We start from the raw sequence: 24,815 nt of genomic DNA, 5'->3' as shown, positions 1-24,815 counted from the left end.
CTGCAGATGGTGATTGCAGCCATGAAATTAAAAGACGCTTACTCCTTGGAAGGAAGGTTATGACCAACCTAGACAGCATATTCAAAAGCAGAGACGTTACTTTGCCAACAAAGGTCCGTCTAGTCAAGGGTATGGTTTTTCCTGTAGTCATGTATGGATGTGAGAGTTAGACTGTGAAGAAAGCTGAGTGCCAAAGAATTGATGCTTTTGAACTGTGGTGTCGGAGAAGACTCTTGAGAGTCCCTTGGACTGCAAGGAGATCCAACCAGTCCATTCTGAAGGAGATCAGTCCTGGCTGTTCATTGGAAGGACTGATGCTGAAGCTGAAACTCCAGTACTTTGGCCATCTCATGTGAAGAGTGGACTCATTGAAAAAGACTCTGATGCTGTGAGGAATTAGGGGCAGGAGGAGAAGGGGACAACAGAGGATGAGATGGCTGGATGGCATCACCAACATGATAGACATGAGTTTGAGTGAACTCCGGGAGTTGGTGATGGACAGGGAGGCCTGGCGTGCTATGATTCATGGGGTCTCAAAGAGTCGGACACGACTGAGTGACTGAGCTGAACTGGACTGAATAGATGGGGAGGAGTTGTGCTGAGACAGTTTTATTACATGTCAACCAGTTGCAAAGTATGTTGATAAATACAGTTGAGAAAGTGGGGAAGACACAAGAATTTGAATCCTGCCAGGATATTTTATCAGGGCTTCCCTGATAGCTCAGTTGGTAAAGAATTCACCTGCAATGCAGGAGAGCCCACTTCAGTTCCTGGGTCAGGAAGATCCCCTGGAGAAGGCATAAGCCACCCACTCCAGTATTCTTGGCTTTCCCTGGTGGCTCAGCTGGTAAAGGATCCACCTGCAATGCGGGAGACCTGGGTTCGATCCCTGAGTTGGGAAGATCCCCTGGAGAAAGGAAAGGCTACCCACTCCAGTATTCTTGCCTGGAGAATTCCACGAACTACAGTCCCAAGGGGTCGTAAAGTGTTGAATGTGACTGAGCAACTTCATTTTCACTTTCAAGGAATCACTGTTTATTGACTTAGCTGGCATGATTGTATTGCATATGAAAAAAACTATTTTAAAGACAGTCAACTGGGTGCGATTTTAACCCTCCAGGGGACTTTTGGCCATGTCTTGGGCAGTTTTGATTGTCACAACATGGAGCCTGGGGAGTGGGGAGTGATGCTGTTGGCAGCCAGGGGAGCTAAATTTCCCACAATGCACAGAGCGGCCCCAAGAACAGAATTATTTGGCCTAAAATGTCCACAGTGCTGAGGTTGAGAAACATTATTCATATATGAGAAACTGCTGAATTATTTCTGGATAAAGTGATAGGTATGGATTTTGCTTCAAAATAATGTGGGTTAGGGCCATTTATGAGTTGTTAATTTAAGCTGGACGATGAGTATGAGAGTTGATTTTATTATTTAATTTTTTATTTAAATACTTTCGTAATAAAAGTTAAAATATTCTTATGGATTAAAATCTATATCTTTTTATGTTCTTGGTGGTTTTGGTGAGAATGCAGACGACATAGTAGGCGTCTGATAAGTAATTTTCTTTTCTGCAGATTATTGCTGTATCAGCGTTGGTCCATCACAGCTTTGCATTAGATAAAGCACCCCCACAGCCTCCCTTTCAGTCACACTTCTGCGGTATGTATTTTTTAAGCTGGTTTACTAATGGCTTAATTTTTGTTTTTCTTGTTTTTTTCTCCAGCTGTTGGTCAGTAACTTCAAAAAAATATTTTCAAGGGTAACTAGTTTATACTGCTAAGCAAATTTTTTTTTACATTGAAGTATAGTTGATTTGCAATATTGTGTTAATTTCAGGTGTATAAGAAGATACACTTTTACATATATATATCTTTTCAGATTATTTTCTATTATAGGTTATTATAAGATATTTGACATAATTTTCTGTGTTACGCAGTAAATCCTTGTTGCTGATCTGTTTTATGCATGGTAGTTTATTAATCCCATACTCTAAATTTATCATACTCTTATGTATTTGTCTATTCTTTTAAGATTTACTCTTTTATAAACTTAGAAAATTGAGGTATAACTGACATGTAGAGTTAGTTTCAGATGTATAACATAATGATGCCATATTTGTACATGTAGCAAAATGATCACTACAATAAGTCTCATTAACGTCTATCACTGTAGTTAGAATTTTTTTCCCTTTGTGATGAGAACTTCTGCGATTTTCTCTTTTAGCAACTTTCAATTACACTGTACAGGATTATTAACTGTAGTCACCATGCTGTACATTACACACCCAGGGCTTTTTTAGTTTATTACTAATTGTACCCTTCACCTGTTTCATGCAACCCCCTCGCACTCTACCACTGTCTGTTTTCTGTATCTATGAGCTCATTTTTATCATTTTCTTTTGTTTTTTGAATCCACATTTAAGTGAGATCATATATTTATTTTTCTCTGTCTTATTTCTCTTAGCACAATGCTCTCTAGATCCATCTGTGTTCTTGCAAATGACAAGTTGCTGTTTTCATTATTTTCAGATAAATACTCAGAAGTGGAATTGCTGGATTATATGGTTGTTCTGTTTTTACGTTTTGGAGGAAACTCCATACTGTTTTCCACCATGACTATATCAGTTTAGATTCCCACCAACTGTGCACAAGGATTTCCTTTTCACAACACTTGTTATCTCCTCTCTTTTTGATAATTACATTTCTAACAGGTGTGGGGTAACATCTCATTGTGGTTTTGAATTTCTCTGATGATTTGTGGTGTTGAGTATCCTTTCCTGTACCTGGTGTCCATCTGTATAATGGCTATTCAGCTCTTCTGCCCATTTTTTGATTATTTTTTTTGTTATATGCATTTAAAATATATATATATGTTGGATATTAATGCCTTATCAGATGATTTGCAAATATTTTCTCCCATTCGGTGGGTTGCCTTTGCATCTTGTTGATGGTTTCTTTTGATGTGTAGAACTTTGTACCTTGGTGTAGTCCTACTTGTTTATTTTTGCTTTTGGTGCCTTTGGTTTTGGTGTCAAATCCAAAAAGTCATTGCTAAGACTGATGTCAAGGAGCTTACTGCCTATGTTTTTTTCTAGGAGTTATATGGTTTCTGGTCTTGTATTCAGGTTTTTAATCCATTTTGAGTTAGTTTTTTGTGTATGGTATAAGGTAGTGGTTCAGTTTTTAATTGTTTTGTGTATGGCTGTCTAGTTTTCCCAACGTACTTTTTTGAAGAGATTGTCCTTTCTCTATTGTATAGTCTTGGCTCCTTTGTCATAAATTAATTGACTATGTTATGCACTATGTTAAGTTTATTTCTGGGCTCTCTATTTTGTTCCATTGTTCTATATGTCTGTTTTTATGCCTGTACCATACTGTTTTCATACTGTAGCTTTGTAATATAGTTTGAAATCAAGGTATGTGGTGCCTCCTGCTTTGTTCTTTCTCAAGTTTGCTTTGGCTATTCAAGGTCTAATGTAGTTCCATATGAGTTTTAGGATAGTTTGTTTTGGTGATTCTTTAGACATTAAGGAGAATTTATATAGAGACGGTTTCCATTCAGAGACATTCTGTGTATGTGTACTTGAAATTGGATGAAGACAGGTGTTAGAATCTTTATTTTTTTCCTTTTTACAGTTGTGTCTAAACCAAAGGACTGCATTTTTCCATATGATTTCAAAGAAAGCATTAAAGAAAAGGTAAAGAATTCATTATTTATTCCTTTTAAACATGAAATATCTATTTGTTTAAAAAGAGAAGAGAATGCTGTGGATTAGTAGAAATAAGCTGTTTTCTGTGTTAATTTGTTAGACCTATTCATGTTAGATTGGACTATGGCATTAACCCATTAAAAATGTATTAGAAGTTTAAAACTGAAAACATTTAACAGTGTTTAAATGTTTTACCTCCTAGAAATAATAGGATTTGACACCTTATTAATAGATGAGGGTCTCAAACCCTCCTTCAGATAGATTAATTGGAAGCTTTTCCAAAATTGCATGATGACTTGATTACTGTTTGGGGTAAGTATTGGCTAAAGCCTGCCCTATCCTCTCACCCTCACCTCACTAGCTGGAAGGAAGTTAAGAGAAGTTGAGGATGCTGTGGATATTAAAGGTGACATTTATTGGGAAGGTTGTTGTGGGATGGCTATATTTGATTAGTGATCTCTAAGGTTCCAGTGTACTCCATGAAGAAGTTTTCATGGATCCTTAAAATGGTGAGGCTGGGGGGAGTAGTATAATATGAGGTTTTCATAAAAGTTCAGTTCAGTTGCTCAGTCATGTCTGGACTGTAGCACGCTAGGCCTCCCTGCCCATCATCAACTCCTGGAGTCTACTCAAATTCATGTCTATTGAGTCGGTGATGCCAGCCAACCATCTCATCCTCGGTTGTCCCCTTCTCCTCCTGCCCTCAGTCTTTCCCAGCATCAGGGTCTTTTCACATGAGTCAGTTCTTCCAACCAGGTAGCCCAAGTATTGGAGTTTCAGCTTCAGCATCAGTCCTTCCAATGAATATTCGGGACTGATTTCCTTTAGGATGGACTGGTTGGATCTCCTTGCTGTCCAAGGGACTTTGAAGAATCTCCTCCAACACCACAGTTCAAAAGCATCAATTCTTTGGTGCTCAGCTTTCTTTATAGTCCAACTCTCACATCCATACATGACTACTAGAAAAACCATAGCTTTGACTAGATGGACCTTTGTTGGCAAAGTAATGTCTCTGCTTTTTAATATGCTATCTAGGTTGGTCATAACTTTTCTTCCAAGGAGTAAGCGTCTTTTAATTTCATGGCTGAAGTCACCATCTGCAGTGATTTTGGAGCCCCCAAAAATAAAGTCTGACAGACTTCATAAAAGTAAATGTATTCAATATAAAGAATTTCATTTTTGGAGAGTATGTTTTTTCCTTTATGAAATGCCTGTGTTGGTAAATTTGTAGGTTATTTTGTTTTTCTAATGTCTTCACTTGACAAAATTAATAGCAATCTTACTGGGTTCCACTTACTTTAAAGTTTGAGAAGTCCAGTAGTCTGGGGGTACTATTGGATCAGGCTGTTATTTGTAAAGTGCCCTGAATTAGTAAGTAAAATCTAGGAAAATTCCATTAGAGTCAAACTGACATTTTTTTAGCTGAGCTAGTTGTAGAAAACATAGCCATCAACTTAAGTCTTAATAAAGTGCATCTTTTGAATACCTGATTTCTGTTGAGTTGTGGAAGCCTTTTGTGTGTAGTTAGGTTTTATTTATGCTTAAGACGCTTGTAGTTCTTACATGTATGTTTGTTTTTAGTCTAGTTTCTTATTTCTGGGTTTTTATACTGCTATTTGGGATTAATTTCTACAGTCCTTGGGATCTCTCTATGTGGTAAATACATAAATAGCAAAGTCTACCAGGAATTATATAGGAAATTAAATAATGTTTTGATAGGTTCTCTGATTCTTATGCTATAAAATGTGTCCAGATGCACAAGCATGTCCCTGTGGAGGGACATTTCTGCACTTGATAGTGCTCAGTACTTAAAATCTTGCTTCATTCACATGCTTATTAGCAGAATGTGCTCCTCAGAGATTTTTGTGCAAGTATTACTGTGAAATCTAGAATCAGGAATTTCATTGCCGCATTTTGTTTTGAAATGGATGGTTTTTTCTTTTAAACCCTAAGCAATCTTACCATGCTTAAGCAGGAAGCCAGGGACTAGTACTTGAGAGTAAAGATAAGTGACTGGTATGTTTTTCTCTAACAGAATGTGAAGGTTGAGGTTGCTGCCACGGAAAGAACACTACTAGGTTGTTTCCTTGCAAAAGTTCACAAAATTGATCCTGATATCATTGTGGTAAGTAGATCTTTGATCATGTCTTGGTGAAGCTCTTGATTCTTTAGTTCTTTTCAGTGTGCCTTGATTGGAACTTTTTGAGCAACAGAGAATCTTTTCAGAGTGAAGTGACCTTGTGTATGGGTAGGAATTCGTCTACTTTCTGCTAACAGAAAGGAGAAAAACCCCAGCCTACTACAGGGTAGTTTTTTTTTTTCCCTCTAATAGAAAAGCAACTCATGAATTACTCTTGAAGTTTAGGATACTCCTGTTACTTACAGTTAGAGAGCTGCCTGGAAGAAAAGTAAACTCATGTCAACTGTTAATAGCTTCAAAATTTTGGCATAGAGGCCCAGCTGTATAGTGGTCACAGGAGTGAATTTCTTTGGTTTGGTGCATATCCCCCAAATTTAAGTATTTTAATTTTATGAGCCCAGTGGGTGTCTGTGACATATTCTTTGGAGAGATCATGGCTAGGAGTCTTTTTTTATCTTGACGACTGAATATGCTCCTACTAACTAATAAGAGGTCATAAAGTAATTCATTGAGTTCTTTGCCCCAGTTCCAAAGAGCCCTAAAACAACATTGTGCTTTGTTTCCTCTAAACATAGGTTTTAGGACTTAGGTTGTAGATGCCTTGATAGGAGTTCTGCCTTTTGTCTTGGGTTAATAGAGCAGTCAAATTATACCATGCTTTTGGGATTTTTGGAGGGAAGCAATATAAATGCCTGTATTTTAAGTGTAATAGCAGTAATTTAGTTACATGGAAGCCTTGTGAGAAATGTTTGCCATACATTTCTGTGTTCATTTTTGTTCTTGAACCCCTTTCTGGATGAGGTACTGAGAGCCTATAGATTGTTACCAGTGTCTCTGTACCTGCTTCCCTAACAATCTTTCAAGACCCATCTTGAAAGCGCTAGGAAGATTCTGTCCATGGTGCCCTTGTGCGGTCTTCTGGCTCAGCACCAGGCCTACATCCAACCTACTAGCATTCTCCCTCTTGAGCCCCAAGGAGACATCATGGTATCTAGGGGTAGTTGGCCTGCCTTAGGGTATTAGAGCCGAGACTTTGAGAAATCCGAACCAGAATGAAAGAATCCTAACATGAGTTTGAGTTCCTAATCCCAGGCATGAGAATTTGGAAATGAGACTTGCTCGTGTCCTTTGGGTCTCTGAGTTTAATAGACAAACTTACCATCAATATAGTGGTATGTATCTTTAATTAAAATTAATAACAAGTAAATCTGTTTGTTAGTTGATTTTAAACTTCATATAGTTTATTTTGCTAGTTTGGTTCAGTCACTCAGTCATGTCCGACTCTTTGCGACCCTATGAACTGCAGCACGCCAGGCCTCCCTGTCCATCACCAACTCCCGGAGTTTACCCAGACTCATGTCCATTGAGTCGGTGATGCCATCTAACCATCTCATCCTCTGTTATCCCATTCTCCTCCTGCCTTCAATCTTTCCCAACATCAGGGTCTTTTCAAATGAGTCAGCTCTTCGCATCAGGTGGCCAAAATATTAGAGTTTCAGCCTCAACATCAGTTCTTCCAATGAACACCCAGGACTGATTTCCTTTGCGATTGATTGGTTGGATCTCCTTGCAGTCCAAGGGACTCTCAAGAGTCTTCTCCAACACCACAGTTCAAAAGCATCAGCACTCAGCTTCTTTATAGTCCAACTCTCACATCCATACTGTTGACAGTAATGTCTCTGCTTTTGAATATGCTATCTAGGTTGGTCATAACTTTTCTTCCAAGGAGTAAGCGTCTTTTAATTTCATGGCTGCAGTCACCATCTGCAGTGATTTTGGAGCCCCCCCAAAATAAAGTCTAACACTGTTTCCACTGTTTCCCCATCTGTTTGCCATGAAGTGATGGGACCGGATGCCATGATCTTAGTTTTTGGAATGTTGAGTTTTAAGCCAACTTTTTCACTCTCCTCTTTCAGTTTCATGAAAAGGCTCTTTAGTTCTAATTCACTTTCTGCCATAAGGGTGATGTCATGTGCATATCTGAGGTTATTGATATTTCTCCCAGCAATCTTGATTCCAGCTTGTGCTTCCTCAAGCCCAGCGTTTCTCATGATGTACTCTGCATATAAGTTAAATAAGCAGGGTGACAATATACAGCCTTGACGTACTCCTTTTCCTATTTGGAACCAGTCTGTTGTTCCATGTCCAGTTCTAACTGTTGCTTCCTGACCTGCATATAGGTTTCTCAAGAGGCAGGTCAGGTGATCTGGTATTCGCATCTCTTTCAGAATTTTCCAGTTTCTCGTGATCCACACAGTCAAAGGCTTTGGCATAGTCAATAAAGCAGAAATAGATGTTTTTCTGGAACTCTCTTGCTTTTTTGATGATCCAGCGCATGTTGGCAATTTGATCTCTGGTTCTTCTGCCTTTTCTAAAACCAGCTTGAACATCTGGAAGTTCACGGTTCACGTACTGCTGAAGCCTAGCTTGGAGAATTTTGAGCATTACTTTACTAGTGTGTGAGATGAGTGCAATTGTGCTGTAATTTGAGCATTCTTTGGCATTGCCTTTCTTTGGGATTGGAATGAAAACTGACCTTTTCCAGTCCTGTGGCCACTGCTGAGTTTTCCAAATTTGCTGGCTTATTGGGTGCAGCACCTTCAGAGCATCATCTTTTAGGATTTGAAATAGCTCAACTGGAATTCCATCACGTCCAGTAGCTTTGTTAGTAGTGATACTTCCTAAGGCCCACTTGACTTCACACTCCAGGATGTCTGGGTGTAGGTGAGTGATCACACCATCGTGATTATCTGGGTTGTGAAGCTCTTTTTTTGTGCAGTTCTTCTGTGTATTCTTGCTACCTCTTCTTAATATCTTCTGCTTCTGTTAGGTCCATACCATTTCTGTCCTTTATTGAGCCCATCTTTGCATGAAATGTTCCCTTGCTATCTCTAATTTTCTTGAAGAGATCTCTTGTCTTTCCCAGTCTAGAATAAGCATAATTCACATGATGGAAATTATTAGTACAGACTTGGAAAATATGGTTATCTTTTTGAGGTTTTTTTTTTATTCAGGATAGTTTTGTTTCAGTGTTTTTAACAAGTTTCTTATTTGAACTATAGAGTGATATCTGTTTATTTTGTTGCATGTTGATTAAAAGTCAAAATCAGTTGTGTTAGAACTCAGTTCTTTAAGAAGAAACTGGATGTACTTCCCGAGTTTTCTAAGAAGTCTATGTAAACTGTCATACAACATAGCTGGGTTCTTGGTTGTTAAGGAAGTAAAATGAAATTATTTGAATACAGCTTCTACTGATGACCTGAAAAGTATGGGACATTAAAATTTGCATTTTCCTGAGAGACTGTGAGGTGTAAGTTGCAAATTAAAAGACATCCTATGAACCTGGCATCAATTAGAATAAAATAAAGTTTATTCCAGCAATCTGCTTAGCAGCCTTGTTAATGTCAAGGCTAATGAATGCTGCTGATGAATAAATTCCTGAAGAAGAAAGGACCCCAGTCGGAGGTAAGCTCATGATGCCTTCAATTAGAGACCAGAAAAAGAAAGGGCAGAGAAATTCTATGCATTATGATGATAAATCCTTTAATTTGTGTTTTTTATAATGTTATTGGCTGCATTCTTTTTCTGACTAGGGTCATAATATTTATGGTTTTGAACTGGAAGTGCTACTGCAGAGAATTAATGTGTGCAAAGTTCCTTTCTGGTCCAAGATAGGCCGGCTGAAGCGATCCAACATGCCGAAGCTTGGGGTAATCATAATTTTCAAATCTTATGTCTCTATTTTGGCTTCTGTATATTGGGTAGCTACCAGGTTGCACCTTGTGCTTTTTTGATTTGGAATCAGTTGCCTTATGATAGGACATTTTAACTTTGGCACTAAACACCATTTCCTTTAAATTCAGCATTTTATTAGTAACCACTGGTAATTTTAAAATTTAACTTTTAGAATCTAGAGATAGCACGTTGCTTATTAGCTCCACTTGGGCATCCCTAAGAAACAGCTGTGGGGTTCAGGAAGGAGATGGGAAGGAAGAATGGGAGGGATCAGACACTGAGTGGGCTGCACATTTGTCCTCTCTCTGAGCAATTGCAGGTTTAGGGGTACATTCTCACAGAGGGGACAGAGCTTGTTCAAGATCCTAGAGCTAGTAAAGGCAAGAACTATAATTTTGAACTCAGGCCCCATCTGACTTTTGGAAGGCTTGTCCCTTTTCATTCTGCCTGCTTGCTTGATAAAGGGGGCTTGTGGTGGGTTTTGGATGAAGCATCTTCATTTCCTAAACTCTGACACTGCTCTTTGCTTGAAGTCTTTACTTAAATCTTACCAGTGAACCAGAATGCTGCTTCATCAGAGAACTTAGGAATCTGTACCTTTTGTAACATTCTCCAGAGAATTCTGCTGCTGCAGATTGGAGTTGGGAGCCAGTGCTCTTGCTTCTTTTCCTGTTCATCTCTTTAAGACAATAGAGTCATTATTAACACATCATCCAGATGCTGGCATTGCTTACTCCTTACCCGCTTCAGAGTTCTTTATATGGCATCTTCTCAGTGTGGTCTACCCTGACCACCCTATTTAAGATGTAGTTCCTGCAAATTCCTTGTTCCCGTCACCATGTTCTATTATCCATATACTTATTACCTCCTTAAATTATGTAATTTTTTTAGTTGTATATTTCAAATGAGATCAGGTATCTTTTCTACTTTGCTAACCGCTGTATCTATCCCTTATATTCTGAGTGTCCAGAACAGTGTCAGATACACAGTCAATGTTAAAAATATATGAATGATGGCTGAATGAATGCATGAATGGAAGAATGAAAGTTTCATCATTGTAGTTTTGGGGCTAGCCTCAAATCAAGTTAGAACGAAATGTCAGTGTCTGCTCTTCCATGGGATTTGCTTTTTGTCCTCACCTGTAGGGCAGGAGTGGATTTGGTGAAAAAAATGCTACCTGTGGCCGAATGATCTGTGATGTGGAAATTTCGGCGAAGGAACTGATTCGGTGTAAAAGCTACCATTTATCTGAACTTGTTCAACAGATTTTGAAAACTGAAAGGATTGTAATCCCAATTGAAAATATACGAAACATGTACAGGTATGATCCTGGATGCTTCAGAATTTCTCTGTCTTGAAATTAGCTGAGATGCCAGAATCATCCTTAGGCTGGAGGAACAGGAGCATGTGGTGCTATGGAGGGGAAAATTGTCTGTCTTCATGTCAGCATCACATCTCCATTCCTTTAGTGATGTGAATTATTTTCCCTTTTGAATTATTCTAATTTTATCATAATATCTCCCTCATTTAACACCATCTTGATGTTTCCTGAGAGCAGTTTGGAAATTGATGTGATATTTAGGTTTCTACCCTTAATTCATTAATTCAGAAATTAATGCAAATATTTTGGAAATATAAAATCTGAAAAGTCATTCAATTATCTGGAGATATTGCTGCTTCTTTTTTCCAGCCTTGTTGAGGTCAAATTGACAAATAAAAATTGTATTTTATTTAAGGTATACAGCTTGATGTTTGATATACATTGTGAAAAAATCATTACAGTTAAGCTAATTAACACACTCATCACCTCACACAAGCACTAATTTTTTCTTTTCTTTTTTGTGATGAGGACACTTAAGATTTCTTCCTCTTAGGAAGTTTCATGTGTATAATACATTATTCACTGTCATCACATTGCTATACATTAGATTTCTGGAACTTAATTCATTTTGCATAATGGAAACTTTTTGCTTGATTATTTCTTACATAAGGTTTCTCCTACCCCTATGGTCATTTTGCATTCTTTTCTGCCTGTTCCTCCCGAGTTCTCAAACTGCTTCTCTTTCTGACTGAGCTCCCTGCCTGGGTGATCTCATCGAGTTGCAGAAATTTCAGTACCACGTGGGTGCTGATGCCTCCTCTGAGTATATCTTCACTTTGGACGTCTCCCCTGAATTCAGACTCGTGTCTCTACCTCCCTGTTCTGCTTAATGTCTGATACGAGCCTCCAACTCAGCCTGTTCCACAACTGAGCTCCTGACTTTCTCTTCCTTGTTTCTCTTACTTTTCTAGTATCACTGGAAACCTCTGGAGTCATCCTCAGCCTGGAACCTCTGAGGCATCTATGATTCCTTTCTCTGACATCTTATGTTCCATGCATCAGGAAATCCTGTCAGCTCCATCTTCAAAATATGTCTCTATCTGGCCGCTTCTTTTCTCTTCACTTGGACCCACCCTGGTCCAAGCCACTATCCTCTTTCTCCTGGGTCACTGGGTCTTATATTAGCCTCCTTACTTGTTTCTTTGCTTTTGCCCTTGACTCCTTGTTGTCTGTTCTCAACCCAGGAATGAGCGTTCCTGTGCTAAAGTAAAGTTGGATATGGCACTGTACTTAAAGTCTCCTAGTGACTTTCTGTTTCATTCAGAGTAAAAACCAAAGCACTTATTTTGACTTAAAAGGTCTTATACAGTGGGTCTCTCTGCCATTAACTCTGTCCTTATCTTCTCTTATTCTCCATCATTCTCTGTGTTGCAGCCATTGGTCTCGTTCTTGATATTGGAACTGCGAGATTTATGCTCAGACTAGGGCATGCTTTTTTTTTAATTAAAATTTTTTTTTGAATGTGCTGTTCTGTCTGCCTGGAATGTTCTTCCCTCAGATTTACCCATCTGAAAGAATTACCCTCTCACCTCTTGTGGGTCTTTATTCTCAGTGGACTCTTCCTTGGTTCCCTAACTAAACTTTGTCTCTGCTCTTGACCCTTAATATTCCCTTCTTAACTTTTCTTCTTAACATTTAGCCTTATTTAACATACCACATATTAAAAATTTAAGTCGTATTCTATCTCCCCCATAAGGATAGGAATTTTTGTCTCTTTTGTTCACCGCCAGAATTTAGAACAATGTCTGGCATAGAGTGGGTATGTAATACATATTTAGTGGATGAAATGAATGAAAGGATTTAGGGCGTTTTCAGATTGTAGTTAACATATAACTTTATCTTAGTGTGATTTGTTTGTTTGTTTTAGAGAAAGGCATTGGGATCAATGGTATGAATGAATTCCTAATTTCATACTGACCTTATTTTAAATTGTTTCCAATGTGAGGTGCCATTGCTCTGAAGTTACATAACCAAAAATTTTTAGTAATGCTTTATTAAATTCTAATTTTAATCATTGTTTCTTTTAATTACTTGATTCTGTTTCATTCTTACTTTTCTGTACAGTGACTCTTCTCATCTGTTGTACCTGTTGGAGCATACCTGGAAAGATGCCAGGTTCATTTTGCAGATCATGTGTGAGCTAAATGTTCTTCCATTAGCATTGCAGATCACTAACATCGCTGGGAACATTATGGTAAATTTAACTTAGAAAGGGGGAAAAAGCATTTCCTGTTGGATCCAGTGTTTTCTTGGGGTAGTTGTTACATGATAATGAGTCTAAATGCATGCTTATAAAATGAGTAACTTGTATTTTGAAAGCTGGGCTTCTTTTGTAAAATGAAGAACTGCTTGGGAGAGGGGGAGGAAAGCCAGGTGCAGTATGTTGAAATTTGAGTGAACATAAGGATTGTCTCTGACATCTGGATGTCTGATTTGTGGAATGGTCCATTTGGGAGTAAAGAAATAGCCGAGTTGTGGGTATTTTAAGCTCTCTTTGTCTCCTTTTAACTGTAATGCTTAAAGAAGCTGCTGGAAATAATTAATACCCCCCCCCTTTTTTAAACCAGCCCTTGATATGATGAGTGAATTTGAAGGAGGTGCTATGATTAAATTTATCAATTTGATTTGCTTTTGTTTATTGTGGTTTTGAGCTCAAGTTTTTTTTTTTAATTCTATTTAATAGTCTAGGACGCTGATGGGTGGACGATCCGAGCGTAATGAGTTCTTATTACTTCATGCATTTTATGAAAACAACTATATTGTGCCTGACAAGCAGACTTTCAGAAAGCCTCAGCAGAAACTGGTGGGTCCAAAATTATATAGTGTTTTGCTTTTTTATATCCCCCCTTTTTATTAACAAGATTGTTTCTTTGGGCTGTGATAACATCTACTTCCCAGATAAGTAGAAACTGTCCTATTTGCTCCATTGTTTTGGTATGGTCATTTCCTTCTCTACTTTTCTCTATACAGATAAAAATTATTTGTGAAATACGAAATTCTTTGAGGGAGGCATTAGGCCTCTGATGCGTGACCATAGATGGAATTTGTTTTGCTGGGTTAGCACTACCAGTTGAACCTTTTATTTCCTTGAACCCCTAAGCCTTACTTTTTATGTTGTGTGGTTGCATTTTTATATTCTAGTAGGATTAAGGTCACCACAGTCAAGTTTCTGAAGTAGTCTCCATCACACGAGAAATAAAACTTAGCTTAGCTACTGTTTATCAGCACAGATAGTAATCAATTTAGAATGGGAGTTTAATGTTAAAATGACTCAGATTCTTTTGTTGTGCTTGTTTTACATACATTATTAAAATTAGTGAAGTATTAACTTAGAGGAGTTTGACTTCTGCTGAGTATTAAAGGTTTGCTAATTAAACTACTTGGAAAAGAATTTTCAGCATATGGACATACTTATTTTAAGGTGTCCATATTAATAATAAGAATAATGGTAATATCTAAATAAAATAGTTTGTATTTTTATATCATGAATGTTAGAGTAATGAATATAAGAGAATTCTTAGAATCTCAACTTTTACATGACACGAATAGTTGAATTGTTAGTGTCCATTGATTTAAAAATGTGAAGTTCTATTCAGAAATAGTTTAAAGTGGAATTTGCATATTTATCAACTCAGATATAGTGTTTGTTTTGGTAAGTACCATGCTTGGCATTCATTTGGATTCATGAACATGTTACAGTAACTGTCTTTCCCTAGAGGACTATTAACTGAAAGTAAAGTGTCTGTTAGAACTGTGTACTGCAGTTGGAAAGGGGGAAATCATAAACCTAAATTGTTTCATGAGTTGCTGGCTGGTGAAGTTATCTTCCATTTGATATTAGGGAGATGAAGATGAAGACATTGATGGAGACACCAATAAATACAAAAAAGGACGTAAGAAAGCAGCTTATTCTGGAGGCTTGGTCTTGGACCCCAAAGTTGGTAAGGCTGGGCAGCGGATGGCTTAGTCCCTGATGTGAAGGGACTTCTTAATGCAGAGTCAGCTTGAGAAACTAAAAGACCTGACTTGTGTTTTGTATGTTAGCGAATAGGTTTCATAATGACCTTATTTATTTTCTTACGTTCATGTGAAAATCTTGTTTGCCAGTCTTTTAACTTGGGATTAATGTGAATCTTTTTTTTTTTTTGCTGTATTCCAAGAAAGTTTTATTTATGGACATTGAAATTTAAATTTTGTGTCATTTTCATGTATCATTGAAATAGTCTTTGTACATTTTTTTCCCGACCATTTAAAGATGTAAAAATTCTTCTTAGCTCATGAGTGGTACAAAAAGAGATAGGCTGAATTTGATCTTTGCCAACCTCCAGTCCAATATATAGCTATTTGTTAGGACTCCCCTGGCGGTCCAGTGGTTGAGAATATGACCTCCAAGCCAGGGAACGTGGTTTCCATCCCTGGTCCAGCAATAAGAAAAATACCACACTGGGATTTAAGGAATAATAGTACCAGACACACAGTAAGCTATCAGTATATGCTTGCTGTTGTTATTGTCTTAACTGTGGACATTTACTTCTATTCAGTTTCTTCTGAAGGTGAAGATAACTCTTTGTAAATGTCCTAGAGAAATACAGTAGCTTTCTGTTCACCCTTGACTAGTAAAAAGGGTGGATCGTTCCACTGCTGACATTTATGTATGCATCTTGTCTGATCTTAGCAGTTTGTATACAGGTAGATAGGCTGCCTGTTTTATTCTTTGAAGGTGTGATTATAAAAAAAATGTATAACCACTTGCTGGTAGAGATCACTAAATATTTGAAGATTAGCAGGGGAGGATAGGTGGAAAGGAATGCGTTCTTGAAGGAGAATTTAGCAGCATTTTGTTTTTTTTTTTTTTTTGAAATGTACATGGCACGTGTGTAAAGTAATTGATAGGATCTAGTAAATGAAAAAAAAAAAGTAATTGATATGAGGGGGAATGTTTGCCCATAATAATAGAGTACTTTTGGGGGACTGCTGAGGTTTCCATACCAGACAGAATCTCTTCTTTCTTTGTCTTTGGTTACCTGATTTTTCACTCTGATATATATTTACAGGGTGATAGTCAACTCCTTTTTTCCCTTTGTCTGCCTCACAGCTTTGGATAGTATATGGAGTCATAATATAGTACTTCTAATACGGTGTTATGCTAAAGACTTTTTGTAACATGGGCCTTTTTTCCTTGCAGGTTTTTATGATAAGTTCATTTTGCTTCTGGACTTCAACAGTTTGTATCCTTCCATCATTCAGGAATTCAACATTTGTTTTACAACAGTGCAAAGAGTTGCTTCAGAGGCACAGAAAGTTGTAGAGGTTTGTATTCAACTGGGAACTCTTGAAATTGAGATTAAAAATAGTGCTTAAAGGGGGAAGATAAGCAAAGGGCTTGGTGTTCTAGTTTTTCCTTCTGAAAGGTAATGGCATTCTAGCTTTTCCTTCTAAAAGGTAACATATCCTTTCTTTGTGGTCAGAAGGAGGGGGGAGTGTTGGGTAGGAGGAGACTCAGACTGGTTCTGTGTCTTTTATCTAATAGCTTTATTGAGATGTAATTCACAGACTCTGTAATTTACCTATTAAAGTGTGCAATTTAATGGCTTTTAGTTTATTCCCAGAGTTTGCTAACTGCACTTTTAGAACATTTTCATTTTTCCCCAAAGATACTCTCTTCCTTTTAGCCCTTACCTCCCTCAATCCCTTCTAGATTTAGGCAACCACTAATCTTTCCACCTCTATAGATTTGTGTATTTTTGTATATTTCCTGTAAATAGAATCATGTGTGACCTTTTGTGTCTGGCTTATTTCACTTAGCATACTGTTCTTGAGATTCATTTGTGTTGTAGTATGTATTGGTCCTTCATTCCTTTTTATTGCTTAATATTCCATTGTAGCAATACATGTCACATTTTGTTTGTTTTAGAATCTCTTGTCAATTTATGCAAAAATATCTGCTGGGATTTTGATGGGAATTGTATTGAATCTGTAGATCCCTTTGGGGAATATTGCTATCTTAATAATGTTAAGTCTTCCAATCCATGAAAATCGAATCTTTCCATTTATTTAGGTCCTTAATGTCTTTCAAAGATGTTTTCTAGTTTTAAGTGTACAAGTCTTTCACTTTTATTAAATTTATTCCTAAATATTTCATTATTTTTGGTGCAGTTGTAAATGGAATGTTTTCTTAATTTCAATTGTGGTTTGTCCATTGCTAGTGTAGAGAAATAGAACTGAATTTTGTATATTGATCTTGCATCCTGCAACTTTGCTGAGCTCATTTATTAGTTGTAATAATAGTTTGTGGATTCCTTAGGATTTTCTATAGACAGTATCATCTTGTCTGTGAATAGAGAAAGTTTGATTTCTTCCTTTTCAATCTGGATGCCTTATATTTCCTTTTCTTGCTTAACTGCCCTGGCTAGAACGTCCAGTACAGATGAATAGAAGTGGCAAGAGCAGACACCCTTTTCTTGTTCCTGATATTAGGGGAAAACATCTAGTCTTTCACTATTAAATATTATGTAACTTGAGAGTTTCCCACAGCTGGCCTTTATCAGTATGAGGAAGTTCCATTCTAGCACTAGTTTGTTGAGTGTTTTTTTAAAATCATGAAATAGAGTTGGGTTTTCTTAACTACCTTTTCTGCATCTATTAAGATGATCAGTATGTGGTTTTTGTTGTTTATTCTTTTAATATAGTATGCTGTATTGATTGTTGAACCAACTTTTGTTCCTGAGATAAATCCCACTTGGTGTATAATCCTTTTTGTATATGGCTAGATTTGACGTGCTAGTATTTGTTGAGTTTTTTTCTGTATTCATAAAGGCTGTTGGTGTATAGTTGTATATATCTTTGTCTGGTTTTGGTATTAGTGTAATGTTGGCCTCATAGAATGAGTTGGGAAGAGTTCCCTTCTCTTCGGTTTTTGGGGAGAGTTCATGTAGGATTTGTTTTAATACTTTAATTTTTGCCAGTGAAGTTATATGGTCTTAGACTTCTCTTTTTTAAATTTCTAACTCAGTCTCTTGTTATAGGTCTGTTCAGATTTTCTATTTCTCTTTTGGTCACTTTGGGTAGTTTCTGCCTTTTCTAGGAATTTGTCCATTTTGTATAGGCTATCTAATTTGTTGGCATAAAATTGTTCATATTATTCCCTTTTAATCACTGCAATTCTTTAAGGTCAGTAGTGATGGTCCCCTCCTTTTATTCCTGATTTTAGTGATTTGAGTCATCTTTTTTTCTTAAGAAAAAGGTATTTTTACTGAAGAAAAAACTTCAGTATAGCTAGAAGTTTATCAATTTTGTTAATCTTTTCAAATAAGCAACCTTGGTTTCCTTGAGTTTTCTCTATTGCTTTTTTGTCCTGTTTCTGTGCTAGTCTTTTTACCTCTTTTTTTCTGGTTTCTTTGATTTACTTTGCCCTTTTTCTAGTTTCTTATGATATAAGGTGACGTTATTGATTTGAGATCATCTCTTTTAATTTAGACATTTGCAACTGTAAGTTTCTCTATAAGCAGTGCTTTAGCTTCATCCCTTAAGTTGTGATATGTTTCACTTGCCTTTTTATAGTCAATCCCCTCTTCCATCAGTCAGTAATTGATCTGACTTATATCACCATAGCTTAATTTTGCCTGTTCGAGAATTTCAGATTAATGGAGTGATACAGTATGCACTCTTTTGTATCTGGCTTTTTTTGTTCAGTGTAATTTTTTTGAGATTCCTCTGTGTTGTTGCATTATTGCTATTCTTTCCTTTTTATTGTTGAGATGTATTTCATACTTCTCTGTTCCCCTGAGATCAGCATGTGGATTATTTTCAGTTTGGGGCTGTTATTAATAAAGCTGCCATGAACATTCTTCTACAGTTCTTTTTGTGGATGTGTGCTTTCATTTTGGGGGATACCTAAGGAGTGAATTTGCTGGGTTGCATTGGACAGTGTATGTTTTACTTGAAACTGTTGGATTGTTTTCCTAAGTCGCTGTACCATTTTATACTCCTGCCAGTCATGTATGTGAATTGTTCCCCTTTTCCTATAACACTTGTTATTTTCAGGCTTTTAAATTTTGGCCATGAAAGCATTTATTACCGATTCTACTCATTAAACATTCTTTTCAAAGGATCCTTTTGAATATATCACATAAATTTTAATCTAACTAGTGTTCATACAGTCAACAGTTTTATGTACGGCTTAATAACTTAATGTGTGGTTATTCATATATAAAACTTAAACAATTGACTGTCAGTCGGGAATTTGATTAGATTTGGTTCTCCAGCAGTAAAAGATGTAAATTGACGTTATCTCTATATGTTGTTTTTCTCTGCTTCTTTGTGCAAGGGGCAGAAGATGTCTATTTGCTCTCTAATTCCTAAATTTACAAGTCTTTTGGTTCCAGCTTAGGGGCTGTTTTTCAGTCCTAATTCCATATTCCTGGAAGAGAGAATCTTAGAGGCTTGCCTAAGTTGGTGAACACACCTGTCCATCATCTGTGGCCACAGGAGCGTGTTCACATAGTACAAATGTGTTTGCTGAGGATAGGCTTTTCTATGAGACTGGAGGATAATTTTACGGGGTAGGTATTGAGTAGACATCCCCGAGAGGTAGTGACTACGTTTGGTTAATAATATTCTTTGGATTATGTCCTGTCTGTGTCAGTATTAGGATAGTTATCATTATACAGCTCCTCCTTTCCCCCCACCACCATTTTGTTATTTGAGCTTTCCAGTTTAGATTCTGGATATGAAATTACACTTCAGAGTTGAAAGAGGTCATCTAAGAAATACTATACGGGTAGCAGTTTATGGGTTCTGTATCATTTTCCTGGGCTGTACTGCATTTGGTCTTCAGAATAGCTAGTGCCACACAGCTTGTGCTGGCAGAGCCAGGCATGGATTGTAACTTGCCTGACTTCATATTCTTTCAGTTTACTTTCTATTGGACCTCCATGGTTGCTGTAAATAAATTGGAGTGTGTACCAAGATCTCTAATAGGTTTGCTATCATCATCTGCTCTATTGGAAAACAGTAGGTCCCTGTTACTATTGTGAGATTGTTCATTTGAAGTTATTGATCTTTATAAAATCAGATACTTTGTAAAAACTGGGTTATCAAATGGCATTGACTTGATATACTTTAAGCCAAGAGGTTTATTTTTAATTTTGAACCCTTGAAAGGGCAAATGTGCCTGGTTTTTCTTTGTATCCTGTTAATATTCAGTAGAATTAATGGAGCCTTGAGAAAAATGGCCTAATGCTTCCCCTGCCTTTTCTTCCTGTAAATTTTAATGGAAGACTACTGGTTGCTTTCTTAAAATGTGGCTATTGTACCAATTGCAAAGCAATTGATAGATAAAAGGTACCGCATAAATACTAAGGAATATATATGTGTTAATTTTTAGAAACGTCGTGGCCTATTTAAATATGGGCTCCAGATTCCTAAAAGAGATTTGCTGATTTAGTATTTAGGTTTTTATTTTTCAGTCTAAAACACTTAAAGTAATTGCTGTGATTCCCCATAGTTTAACAGAGTTTTGTAGCATTTTGTTTGGTAGTGCACAGGTCTTAAAAATAGTAATTTAACTTCCTTTTTCTTTAAGCAGTCTCTCAATGTTTTTATTTTAAAAACAATACCCCCAAACATGTTGCTCCCCAATCTTGTTGAAGGGGGAAAAGGAGCATGTGTAAAAATTCATCCTTTTAAACGATGCCTACATTTTGTCAAGAACTAGATCGGGAAGGTACTGGGAATGATAGGCTGACAGAACTGACTGAAAAGAGGGCAGCATTGACCTGCTTTTCAGCCTTCTCAGCATTGTTGACCTTTATACTTAGACAAGAAAGTAGCTTTACAAGATGTGGGATCAAGTTCCCACAAGGTATGATTTTGGGAATTCATTTCACAAAAGTTTGATTTATCTGCAGTTTTTGTCTTGTGTCCATCAGGATGGAGAGCAAGAGCAGATCCCTGAGCTGCCAGATCCAAGCTTGGAAATGGGCATTTTGCCCAGAGAGATCCGAAAACTGGTAGAGCGGAGAAGACAAGTAAAACAGCTAATGAGACAGCAAGATTTAAATCCAGACCTTCATCTTCAGGTATATCTTTCTACTCAGCAACCTCTGAGTGACAGTCTCACCTTTGAAAATTTGATTATCTAGGAGTGATTTAAACATGATGCTGTGGACAAATGCATGTGCTAACTTTAAGTTGGTGGGTTGGAAACCACTCAGAAACATCTGATGCCTCAAAATACAAGGCACCTCTGTCTGCAAAGATGTATCTGAGCAAGTGCCTTTTGACCTGCGAGTTTTGGAATCTGTTTACTTGCTTCTAGGAGGTCAGGGAATCATGGCTTTGGGAGGATGGGTTGACTGTGTTCAGAGTTCTTTTCTCCAAGGACATTGAGGGTTTCTTATTGGTGAGTTAGAAAACATCTAATGTAATGTTTATGCATCTGCAAATATTGTTGTCTGTCTTTTGTCCTTGTGTGGCCTACAGTATGACATTCGACAGAAGGCTTTGAAGCTCACAGCAAACAGTATGTACGGCTGCCTGGGATTCTCCTACAGCAGATTTTACGCCAAACCCCTGGCTGCTTTGGTGACATACAAAGGAAGAGAGGTAAATGGTATAACATTGCCATATCTAAAATGAAAGTATTTTAAACTATACATATTACAGAGTGGGAGAGCCAAAAAGTTTGCCTCCTAGTAATACAGCTTCAGATATCCCTTTCTTAGGACAAATTTGAGAGAGATATGCTTTTACGTAAGGAATCCATTTGTGTGTGTATGTAATTATTGAGCATCTGCTGTATGCCAGGGATTGTTTGAGGAACCAGGGATAGAGTGTTAAGCAAGACATAAAAAGTCCCTGTGTTGTGAGGCTCATATCTACCTAGGGCAAAGGGTGTAGAAAGGGCTTAGGGTGGAGAGAAGGTCATTTGGGAAATCAGACTTTAAATATGTGAGAAAGCAAATATAAAAAATAAGAGAATATGATAGAACTAATGCTATGCAGATAATTAAAACAGAGTGGTAGGTTGAACACGGTTAAGGTGGCTGGCTGGCTTAGCTTGGTCAAGGAAGGGTTCTTTAGGAGGTAACATGAATGAAGCCTGTGACGTAAGGAAGCTAGTTTTCTTGTGGAAATATTAGGTTGGAGTGTGAGGGAAAGGAAGAAGTCAAGGAGGATGTCTCCATTTTTGTCTTTTAGCTGGTTAGCTAGTGAAACCATTTATTAAGAAGGGGAAATCTGGGAGAGAAGTTCTGTCTTGGATATGTTACCTTTGAGGGTTGTAATAGATCTGTAGCCATTTTAAGTAGGCAGCTGGATGTACAAATTCCTCATTGCATGAACATCATCAGAACTGGAATTATAGATTTAGAGTAACTGGTTTTAGAAAGGTGGGCTACATACCAAACGGATTGGAGGTGCTATCCCTCTGTAAACACTAAAAGCTTCATCTGCTTTAGGACCATGTGCATGGATTTTCCTTAGTTTGTAAGATGATAGTTATATTAGATATTAAATTCCATTTAGCTCTAGGAAAATACTGATTTCTATCAGTGGATTTAAGACTACTTGGTCTTAAGGAGGTAGTGGTTATAGGCAGAATACTCATACTGGGGACCTGGAGTCAGAATCCTCTATAGATCAGCTCATTACAGCTTATGGGCCCAATCCAGCCTGCCATCTGTTTTTATAAATAAAGTTTTATTGGCACATAGTCACACTCATTCATTGAAGTATTGTCTGTAGGTACGTTTGCAGTACAGTGGAAGACCTGAGTAGTCAAGATAGAAATTTGAATGACCTGCAAAGCCTAAAATATTTATATCTGGCTCTTTAAAAAAACAAAGGTGACCCCTGTTTAGAATCTAGATTCGGTTCAGTTCAGTCACTCAGTCGTGTCCGACTCTTTGCGACCCCATGAACTGCAGCATGTCAGGCCTCCCTGTCCATCTGCCGGACCAACTGCTGGAGTCCACCCAAACTCATGTCCATTGAGTCGGTGATGCGATTCCGTCCAACCATCTCATCCTCTGTCGTCCCCTTCTTCTCCTGCCCTCAATCTTACCCAGCATCAGGGTTTTTTCAGATGAGTCAGCTCTTCACGTCAGGTGGCCAAAGCATTGCAGTTTCAGCTTCAACATCAGTCCTTCCAATAGTACGCCCAGGACTGATCTCCTTTAGGATGGACTGGTTGGATCTCCTTGCAGTCCAAGGGACTCTCAAGAGTCTTCTCCAACAGCACAGGTCAAAAGCATCAATTCTTTGGCGCTCAGCTTTCTTTATAGTCCAACTCTCACATCCATGCATGACTACTAGAAAAACCATAGCCTTGACTAGACGGACCTTTGTTGGCAAAATAATGTTTCTGATTTTCAATATGCTGTCTAGGTTGGTGATAACTTTCCTTCCAAGGAGTAAGCGTCTTTTTTTTTTTTCATTATTATGCCATGTTATTCTTTTTTTAATATAAATTTATTTATTTTAATTGGAAGCTAATTAATCTCATGGCTGCAATCACCATCCACAGTGATTTTGTAGCCCCCCCCAAAATAAAGTCAGCCACTGTTTCCACTGTTTCCCCATCTATTTCCAATGAAGTGATGGGACCGGATGCCATGATCTTAGTTTTCTGAATGTTGAGCTTTAAGCCAACTTTTTCACTCTCCTCTTTCACTTTCATCAAGAGGCTCTTTAGTTCTTCACTTTCTGCCATAAGGGTGGTGTCATCTGCATATCTGAGGTTATTGATATTTTTCCCAGAAATCTTGATTCCAGCTTGTGCTTCTTCCAGCCCAGCTTTTCTCATGATGTACTCTGCAGATAAATTAAATAAGCAGGGTGACAATATACAGCCTTGACGTACTCCTTTTCCTATTTGGAACCAGTCTGTTGTTCCATGTCCAGTTCTAACCATTGCTTCCTGACCTGCATATAGTTTTTCAGGAGGCAGGTCAGGTGGTCTGGGGTATTCCCATCTCCTTTAGAATCTTCCACAGTTTATTGTGATCCACACAGTCAGAGGCTTTGGCATAGTCAATAAAGCAGAAATAGATGTTTTTCTGAAACTCTCTTGCTTTTTCGATGATTAAGCGCAGCAGCACATGATGGCAATTTTATCTCTGGTTCTTCTGCCTTTTCTAAAACCAGCTTGAACATCTGGAAGTTCACTGTTCACGTTTTGCTGAAGCCTGGCTTGGAGAATTTTGAGCATTACTTTACTAGCGTGTGAGATGAGTGCAATTGTGCGGTAGTTTGAGCATTCTTTGGCATTGCCTTTCTTTGGGATTGGAATGAAAACTGACGTTTTCCAGTCCTGTGGCCACTGCTGAGTTTTCCAAATTTGCTGACTAATTGAGTGCAGCACTTTCCCAGCATCATCTTTTAGGATTTGAAATAGCTCAACTGGAATTCCATCACGTCCAGTAGCTTTGTTAGTAGTGATACTTCCTAAGGCCCACTTGACTTCACATTCCAGGATGTCTGGCTGTAGGTGAGTGTGAGTGATCACACCATTGTGATTATCTGGGTTGTGAAGAATCTAGACTAGACGTATGCAATAGCACTTTGAGATGATGAATACGTTCTTCATCTGCAGTATTGAATGTAGTAGCTGCTGGCCACAAGTGCCTAGTGAGTGCTTGATAGCTGGCTACTGTCAGCCAGCTGAGGAAGTAAGAGTTTGAGTTTTTTATAATTATAATTAAAATTATCCTCAAATATCCATACAGCTAGTGAACTGCTGTATTGGATGGTGTAGATCTCACTGGCATGAAATGAACAGGACGTTGAGAGCTGCTCTTCTGTTGGGATCCCAGTCTCAAAGACTCTCCTGAGGGCACAGTGAGGGAGGG

The 24,815-nt window shown here is 37.8% G+C and overlaps 1 protein-coding gene and 1 non-coding gene across 2 annotated transcripts in view; both read left to right on the top strand.

Annotated features, from left to right (window-relative positions):
• The window catches only part of POLA1 (DNA polymerase alpha 1, catalytic subunit), a 295,880-nt gene that overhangs the window by 29,022 nt on the left and 242,043 nt on the right, over positions 1-24,815 (top strand). Inside the window, exons 16-26 of the mRNA XM_040266631.1 lie at positions 1,575-1,659; positions 3,636-3,697; positions 5,745-5,834; positions 9,443-9,559; positions 10,730-10,905; positions 13,030-13,159; positions 13,649-13,768; positions 14,807-14,906; positions 16,151-16,275; positions 20,895-21,044; positions 21,448-21,570. Of these exons, the coding sequence (XP_040122565.1) occupies positions 1,575-1,659; positions 3,636-3,697; positions 5,745-5,834; positions 9,443-9,559; positions 10,730-10,905; positions 13,030-13,159; positions 13,649-13,768; positions 14,807-14,906; positions 16,151-16,275; positions 20,895-21,044; positions 21,448-21,570 (1,278 nt within the window). The remainder of the gene's footprint in view (positions 1-1,574; positions 1,660-3,635; positions 3,698-5,744; positions 5,835-9,442; positions 9,560-10,729; positions 10,906-13,029; positions 13,160-13,648; positions 13,769-14,806; positions 14,907-16,150; positions 16,276-20,894; positions 21,045-21,447; positions 21,571-24,815) is intronic.
• On the top strand, positions 15,486-15,615 carry LOC120882697. Its single transcript, XR_005725557.1, has one exon.

Source organism: Oryx dammah, unplaced genomic scaffold, assembly GCF_014754425.2.
Source record: "Oryx dammah isolate SB20612 unplaced genomic scaffold, SCBI_Odam_1.1 HiC_scaffold_23, whole genome shotgun sequence".
NCBI lineage: Eukaryota > Metazoa > Chordata > Mammalia > Artiodactyla > Bovidae > Oryx > Oryx dammah.
The sequence above is the reverse complement of the archived record's forward strand: the minus strand, read 5'-3'. Positions and strand labels throughout refer to the sequence as shown.